The 8,659-nt window shown below is 47.1% G+C and overlaps 1 protein-coding gene across 1 annotated transcript in view; it reads right to left on the reverse strand.

The window, feature by feature from the left end:
• Window positions 1–429: 429 nt before the first annotated feature.
• The window catches only part of rasgrp4 (RAS guanyl releasing protein 4), a 9,423-nt gene continuing 1,193 nt past the window's right edge, over window positions 430–8,659 (reverse strand). The window contains exons 2-12 of the mRNA XM_056610306.1: window positions 8,417–8,590; window positions 7,446–7,562; window positions 6,787–7,062; window positions 6,266–6,346; window positions 5,336–5,440; window positions 4,718–4,827; window positions 4,370–4,520; window positions 3,250–3,283; window positions 2,352–2,477; window positions 1,351–1,748; window positions 430–617 (exon numbers count right to left, since the gene is read on the reverse strand). Of these exons, the coding sequence (XP_056466281.1) occupies window positions 501–617; window positions 1,351–1,748; window positions 2,352–2,477; window positions 3,250–3,283; window positions 4,370–4,520; window positions 4,718–4,827; window positions 5,336–5,440; window positions 6,266–6,346; window positions 6,787–7,062; window positions 7,446–7,562; window positions 8,417–8,590 (1,689 nt within the window). The 3' untranslated portion in view covers window positions 430–500. The remainder of the gene's footprint in view (window positions 618–1,350; window positions 1,749–2,351; window positions 2,478–3,249; window positions 3,284–4,369; window positions 4,521–4,717; window positions 4,828–5,335; window positions 5,441–6,265; window positions 6,347–6,786; window positions 7,063–7,445; window positions 7,563–8,416; window positions 8,591–8,659) is intronic.

An 8,659-nucleotide genomic window follows, 5' to 3' on the forward strand; every position in this document is an offset into this window, starting at 1 on the left:
TTAGGTACAAAATCACTGTCTCAGCTGACCGGTTGGTATTCCGCAGTCAAAGTAGCAAGGCACTTCACAGGGCCTCAACAGAAGACAGGATCATAATCAGGATGCTGATGCAGTCTATGGAAACAGGCCGGCCATCGAGGCCAATGGAGGATGAACGACTGTTTTGCTGGTGTCATTGTTCTCCCATCTCAAACCGTGTGTCGGTTGTCCTGGAAGAATACTGAGGTCTTCGGAGCATGGCGGGTAGCACCAGAACATCTCGTCATTGTAACGAGATTTGAGCTTCATTTTTTTTTTATGTTTTAACAAAACAATCCAAGTAATTGAGGTGAAATAGTTATGTACACCGGTAGTTTCAACTGCGAGTCCAGCTGTGAGTGAGGCACCGAGGGGCCCGGGGCCGTGATGGGGCCCGGGGCCGTGATGGGGCCCGGGGCCGTGATGGGGCCCGAGGCCGTGATGGGGGGCCCCCCCCGGTGCTCCGTAGAGGTGCTGAGGCTTCAGTCCGGCTCTCTGTTCCTCTCCTTGTACAGGTGGAGCTCCTCCATCTTCTCCTGGAGGAAGCTCACCGGCACGGAGCCTTCTCGGGTGCGAGAGGGCAAGCTGTTGCTCTGCAACTGGACACAAGATCTGGAGTTTAGAAGCTTTATTAAACCTCAGTATGTTGAAGGGAGAACCTCACACCAGGTACGACATTTATTACTTCCACTATCAAAATTGAAATGACTCCTAGCAGACTTTGGGTAGATGACTTTTTTTTCTTAAGGGGAATTGTTCGCTAGCTCCGAGCTCGGGCGGGTATGTAGGAAGAATATTTGATTGACATTACCTAGTAAACACAACTAACCGGTAACTCGTACAATAACATGTGTCAATCAAATAAAGGGCAATTTGAGGCCCTAAATAGTTTATTACACATTCTAAAACCTTGCACATTTAAGTCGAGATTTGGACCAGAATCATTCCATAACACTACTTTGCATCCCACATTTGTATTGTATTTTCATCTGTCAGATGCTAGCACTATCGCATGTTGTATGGCATTTCTGGGTTTTATTCTGACTCGTTCAGTGTTCAAAGTCATTTCTTCGTTAATTTCTACTGTCTTAATTACTCTGCTGAGGCACCCAGATTCCCCATCTGGTATTAATCTTAAATTGGAAACGTCACACATGTCTGTACTTAATATCCATCACTAGGCGAATGTCTCCCAATGTATTTCTGTGTTGGACCATTCTCAACCAGTTGGTAGAATTGGTTGAAAATATGAGTTTGTCATTTCTAGAGTAAGCGTAAGCCGGTTAGGGTGAGCACTCTCAACCTTCATCTATGGTGTCTTTCTGCTCCTACCTTCTCCTGGGCGTGGTTCCTCTCTATTCTCTTGTTCCCTCTCTCGGGCGTCCACGTGCCTGGCTCCGTCTGCGTGTAACGGTTGGAGAGGGCCATGGGGTCGCTGCTTTTCCTCAAGATGCCGCTGCCCTTCCTCAGGGGGCTACTACTCTTCCTCATGGGGTCGCTGCCCTTCCTCAGGGGGTCGCTGCCCTTCCTCATGGGTTCGCTGCGCTTCCTCATGGGTTCGCTACTCATCGTCAGGGGGTCGCTGCTCTTCCTCATGGGGTCGCTGCTCTTCCTCAGGGGGTCGCTGCTCTTCCTCAGGGGGTCGCTGCTCTTCCTCAGGGGGTCGCTGCTCTTCCTCATGGGCTCTGTGTCGCCGGTCGGGGGGAAGACAAAGGCCACCTCCTCTGAACCTGCCAACCCATACTCTAATTGTTAATATGCAGTCAACACAGTGTAACCTTGTGATTGACATAGGCCCAATCCCATTCTACCCCTTATCCCTTCCCCTTACCCCTCCCCCTTGTTTTGAAGGGGTAAGGGTAAGGGGTACGGGTTTAGAAATGATATTGGGCCTTAGGCCCAATCCCATTTCAATGTAAACAACCAAACATTGGTTACGATGAGGTAATCTCAAAACGGCACTGAAAAAAACCTTTTATACAGAGAAGTATTTTTCTATTGGCTGCGACTTTTGGGGTGATTAAAAGTGGCATCTTTTGGAACGGACTTGGCAGAAATCTAATATATCATCCCTCAGCATTATTCTTTTATTAATTGTACAGCACTTAAAACATATTTCGACCAAGTCTGTTCTTCTACAAGTAAATTGTACACACTGCTCCATTAACATTGCATAACAAAGCATAGTATAACATATCATACCTCTTGTGCGTGAGTGTGTGCGTGAGTGTGCGCCCATGTTCCAGCATGTTTATCTGTGTCTACGCATGTGTGTCTAATCAATGTTTCAGCGTGTCTTAGCCGTTGTGCCCGTGTGTACAACAAAGACGTACTGCAGCTGTTTCCCCTGTTCTTGGCGTCAGGGGTGCAGAGGCATGAGCTGGGGGCCATCTTGTGTTTCCTCAGACACTCCATCCCCACCAGCGCTCGGCAGTGCTTGTGGCAGTTCATCCCGCAGTCTGAAGACACAGAGGGAGCATTCTGATCGTCTGAATGTGTTCACAGTCTGAACACATAGAAACAGGATTATAGGGGACTTTTAGGTATCTCAAAGCCCCATTAGTAGGCTATAGTGCCCCTCTGCACCTGCTGACAGTCTTTCTTTAAAGAATATAAAACTATCTTCATTGAGCATCACTATTAATATTGTAGTGAGCTAGATTCTCATATTATACTACTATCATTTAGCATCACTATTAATACTGTAGTGAGCTTGGTACTAATATTATACTATTATCATTAGCATCATTATGAATAACGTAGTGGGCTAGGAAGTATCTTATAATATACTATTATCAATTAGCGTCTGACATTACGAGTGGGAGTTGTCGACCTAGATGACTTTTAGGTATCCCTAAGGCCCATTAGTAGGCTATAGTGCCCCTTCATCCCGCCCTCATCCACATCAGATCACAAAAGTCTTTCTTTATATTGTCTTGGCCTCGGAACTGATAATATGCTATTATAATTAATAATCATTATTAATATTGTAACGTTATGAATATCTTATAGTATAAAGGCATTCTTACATCCACCATTTTCATATAGAAACAGGATTATAGGGATTCAGATAGAAAAACGTATAATTTTATCTGAATCAGTGTTCATTCTTTTATCTTAATCTCAATCATATTGACAGAGTTCTGTTTATTTCAATCTGAATGATATAAATCCTTGAATATTTTAATGTCAATGCAATGAACTGAAAAACAAGAGGCTTTGTTATCTCACCTTTACATTGGAAGCCCTGCTTCACTCCCAATAGCTGTGGAGCAAAAGGAGGAGAAGATATTAGGAAAGATTTGTTTCTCATTATATATTGGCCCCTATTTTACCATCAGGTGTGGGTGTGATCATTTGGCTGCCATTATCAGACGTTTACAAAAATGCCCTCCCCCTGGTTCTTGATGACATTACAAGTGGGAGTTGTCAACCTAGATGTATGATAGATATATATCGGTTTACCAGCCAACCCAGTTGACTGAAATCCCGGGTATTCTTATCTATCCGAAGGCACAGAGCAGGGCATCTTTTGAAATGGCTTGAGGTGACTAATCACACTCACACCTCGTGGGTCAATAGGGCCCCTTTCAGGAGTAATAGAAAAGTGAGCATTCTGTCCAGATATATATATACATCAAGTCATTTAGCAGACACTGTGTCCTTAGTGACTTTCAAATGAGGCTGAGAACTATCAAAGCAAACAATCAGAATTTGAGTAGTGCAAGTAGTATATCAATAAAAAGAGTCTGTTGGCTTCACTTGCTCCCTCATCCCCTAATGCCTGTATAGTCAGGGGGAAATGAAAGGGGTCATTCAGACGCTAATGCACTGTAAATCTATCAGCATGACATGTATTGGTCCCATAACAAGACAGGTGTTGGGTATCACTGGATGTACTGGATGAATACGAAAAAGTAATGTGTACACTTATTTTACGATGCAATTATGAGTAATTAAGTAGTGCACTATATAAGGATCGTAATCTTTACATTCACACATGTCATAGAGCGGTAGGTTACACAATGAGGAAACAGGTGCAGAAGGTGATCCTACTGGGTCATCCCTATGTTCCCCAGGTCCTATGTTCCCCGGGTGCAAAGGATTAGGCTCAGGTTTAGGGTTATGGTTAGGGTGAGGGTTAAACCTAAACCTTACCCCAACCATAACCAATCGGAGGAGAGACATTCTAACCGATCACAGGCGAATCAGAGGCAAAAAAGACGTTACTTGCCCCTACCATCCTACGAAAAAAAGATTTGCTCACAGGGTCCTATCTATGTTCCCTGGTCACGTACAAAGCGGGGAATATAGGACCCGGGGAACATAGGTACGCTCCCTCCCTACTCACACAGCCTCCGCAGCCCTTGCAGAAGGTGGTTTGCTTGTAGGTGGTCTCCTGGAAGTTATGCACGTCGTTGAAGTTGAAGCCCAGTTTAGCGCAGACCGACATCCCCCGCATGAAGTAGGACGTGATCTCCTCTCGACTGATCTGACCATGCCTGCCAACAAACACACATTTGTCAAATTGTTGCCGTATACTCGACCACTCCCGATTGACCTACCCGTGTTCGATGTTCAATTATCGTTTCGCAACCTATGACAAAAAATATTGTAATAAAAGTTGAATTATATGACATTAGTATTAGAGAAACGTAGGAGATGAGTTATAACAATTGTGTTGTCTATGACAAACTACCTGTCCGTTTCATGAGTGCAGAAGGAGAACGGAAAGTTGGCGGAGATCTTCTCAAAGGCCTCCAGAGAGATGTATCCATCAAGGTTATGGTCGTAGTTCTTCATGATTGACTGCAGGGGGCGCCAGACCAGAGCGGACCGTTACACAACGCTGTTTCCCAACCTTTTAATGACTTTTAGGTATCCCCAAGGCCCATTAGTAGGCTATAGTGCCCCTTCATCCGGTCCTCATCCACATCAGATCACAAAATTCTTTCTTCAAAGAATATAAAACTATTTTCATTGAGCATCACTATTAATATTGTAGTGACGTAGATTCTCATATTATACTATTATCATTTAGCATCACTATTAATGCTGTAGTGAGCTTGGAACTAATATTATACTATTATCATTAGCATCATTATTAATAATGTAGTGGGCTAGGAAGTATCTTATAATATACTATTAGTATAGTATACAATTAGCGTCATAATGTAAATAGTAGTGGACCTTATACTATACTATTATCAATGGGAATATTGTTTTGGCCTCAGAACTGATAATATGCTATTATAATTAATAATCATTATTAATATTGTAACATCATGAATATCTTATAGTATAAAGGCATTCTTACATCCACCATTTGCTTGACGTGTTTAGAGATTGTGTCTGGGTCAAGTCGGGGGTTCACCCCCGAGCCCCACTCTGCTACCACCGGGGGCTTGACCGACGCCACTGGCTGGGGGAGAGAGGGAGAGAGAGAGAGTTAGAGAGAGAGAGAGAGAGAGAGAGGGAGGGGGGGAGAGGGGGAGAGAGAGGCAGAGAGAGAGAGAGAGAGAGAGAGAGAGAGAGAGAGAGAGAGAGAGAGAGAGAGAGAGAGAGAGAGAGAGAGAGAGAGAGTTAGGGAGTTAGAGAGAGAGCGAGAGGGAGAGAGAGTTAGAGAAAGAGAGAGAGAGAGGGAGTTAGAGAGGGAGAGAGGGGGAGAGAGAGAGAGAGAGAGAGAGAGAGAGAGAGAGAGAGAGGGAGAGAGAGAGGGAGTTAGAGAGAGAGAGAGAGAGAGAGAGAGAGAGAGAGAGAGAGAGAGAGAGAGTTAGAGAGAGAGAGAGAGAGAGAGAGAGAGAGAGGGAGAGAGAGAGAGAGAGAGAGAGAGAGAGAGCGAGAGACAGAGACACATCTTGACAACAACCCTACACACCTCTACACACGTACCTACCCACAGACCTCTCCTCCCCAACACACAGTGGTGTCATGTGGTTTCCCCTTTGAAGCTTCTTTCTGAAACTCAGCCCTTTGGTGTTCGCAACCCGGGGTTACACCCACGGGGTGCGAGGACGTAGGTGGAGGGACGAGGTGACAGGGGACTGCGATGCGTCCTACTGAACTGTACACGGGGGGTTTCTAGGTGTAGTGTTCGGAGAGCATGGGCGGAGGTGACATCGTACGACCGCGATCTACGGGTTCCCTGGAGAAGGGGGCGAGGTCGTGGTGTGATGGGGTGGGGGGGGGGGTGGTGTGGGGGCTACTAGCGAGGCAGAGGGGCACGGGCGACGGGCTGTGTGCCGACCTGTATCTTGGGGTTCCGCGGCTCCTTGGTGTAGGACAGCTCGTAGATCTCGTCCTCCGTGCAGTAGAGGTCCAGGGAGAGCTGGGGACAGGGGGAGCCACACAATCAGATCAGTTCGGGGAACCAGGATGGAGGAAGCACCTTGTGTTGATCCATCCGCTGTGGAGCTCACGTGAGCCCCTTCTGCTTCCTTCTCCGTTCTCAGCTGAGGCAGTGATATTCTACCTCGCTAGCATTTCGATTTCGGTGCATTTTGATCAAGAACAATCCCTGGGAATCTATGTGTAAATGGGTCGAACGTAGAACGAAACTATTACAGTTTGTGATCTCTAGATGGGACCCGTGTTTTGTCTGTCGGGAGGACGAACATAGTTTAGTTAAAGAGACATCAGTTTTGCGCCTTTTTTGTGATGAGGGCATCTCGTTCGAGGATTGTCTACAATCAGACGACGGACGTCGAACATCCCTTCCTTCCAGCCGTCCCCTCCGGCCACCCCCCCCTCTCCTCTACCTCCGCCTACCGTGAGCAGGTGCAGGAGGTCTTTGTTGGCCTCGAAGGGCGGCGAGCAGCGGTGGACGGCCAGCAGCTCGTTGATGTTGCTGTAGAGGTGCTGCAGCTTGCTCAGGTTGATCTTGTCCCCCTGCACGTAGTCGGGCAGCGCCTCGTTCAGGGAGATCAGGTCCTTCAGGTGCACCCCCAGGATGGGCACCTTGAAGCCGGAGCAGTCGCCGTACACCCGCCGGTAGTTGCTGTAGTTGCTACGCGACGACAGCAGCTCCGTCATCTCGCTCAGGGCCTGCGCAAAAGGGGGAGAAAGGGGAGGCGAGGGGGGGAGGTAGGTCAGCCTGTCCCTAACCATGCATTTTGATAGCCAATCGATATCCATCGATTGATGCTGCAGCATCCATCGATGCTGCCGTTGCTTAGTTTAGTCTTGTTTTCATCCCGATAGGTGGGCTGTGCGATGGCAGACTGGTTGAAGCATCCATGCGTGTTATCCCGAGTTATCAATTACTGCATTTAATTCAGTACAATTGTAGACGTCGTGGTTACTAAAACTAGAATTACAGGCGAGTGAGGTCGATCGCGAGTGAGGGAGAGAGGTAGAGGGGTGCGTGGATCATCGGTTGACCCTGTCGGGGGGTCCTTTCAGGAGGAACACTTGATCCATACCAGTACCTTGGTGACGTCCGGCGGCAGCAGGTTGCTCGTGTCTTTGAGACGGGAGATGGAGCTGTGACACAGACCCCCCGTCACTGCCATCAGGGTGTTGAAGTTCTGCAGCGCTCGCAGGTGCTATGAGGAGAACAAGAGTATCAGAGGCCTGTTCTACCATACATGATGATTTCAATACCTAAAGATGCAGTATTTCTATTATAAAATGTATTGCACCATGAGCCATAACTGCGACCATTATATTGTACATTTGTTAGCCTTAAGTCTAGCTCAGTCATTATTCCAACCACATCTCCTCCTGCTGTGTATTGAGCTGCATTGAACATAAGAAGATCTACTGAGAACACCAAATCCATATTTCCTTTTATTTTGGTGAAAGTAATGCAAAAGTAATGTAAAAGTAGTGTAATGCCTTACAATTCAAAGACAGTAATACTGTTATGTAACTAATTACTTTGAAATGACAGTAACAAGTAATAAATAATGCATTACGCTTTTGAAGTAACTTGCCCAACACTGATAATCAAGCATGTAAAACAACCCCCCCCCATTGAGATGACGATAAGACCAGACCAGACAAGCTATATTGTTTATGCTACCACAACCTGCGTCACATTCAAATTAATATCTTGTTTAGTGTGTGCTGTGAACTTTGCATTGCAAAGCTGTAATCCTGGGACTTGAACCTGCCCCCGGAAACAAGAGGGAGGCGCCAGCCTACCTGGGTGGTGGTCACACCCCCCCCCTAAAGTTGATGGAGGTGTAGGCCTACCCTGGTGCTCACACACCAAGAAGAAGGGTGGAGGAGTAGGCCTACGTGTGAAGTCAACCACACGAGAGCGTAGTTGGAGGTGTAGGTTTTACCTGGGTGGTCACGCACACCCGAGAGGGTAGGTGTAGGTGGAGGGAGGTTAAGGTGGAGGTGGAGGGAGGGTAGGTGTAGGTGGAGTTCTAACTGGGGGTCGTGGGCCTACCTGGGCCACATGGACGAACTTGGTGAAGACCTGGGCTCTCTGCGGAGCCGTGTGTCGGCTGAGGATCATCAGCTGCACCCACTGGGACACCCCGTTGCACATCATGACGGAGCGCTCCAGCGCCGGGTTGTCCCTCACCGTGCCCTGCACTACGTAGCTTCGGTAGTCCAGGAACTGGCCAATCAGGGGAGGACAAACACATGGTAAGAACCAAATCAGAGAACGAGCCTTAACCCAATTCCA

This window comes from Gadus chalcogrammus, chromosome 16 (assembly GCF_026213295.1).
Source record: "Gadus chalcogrammus isolate NIFS_2021 chromosome 16, NIFS_Gcha_1.0, whole genome shotgun sequence".
In the NCBI taxonomy this organism is placed as follows: Eukaryota; Metazoa; Chordata; class Actinopteri; order Gadiformes; family Gadidae; genus Gadus; species Gadus chalcogrammus.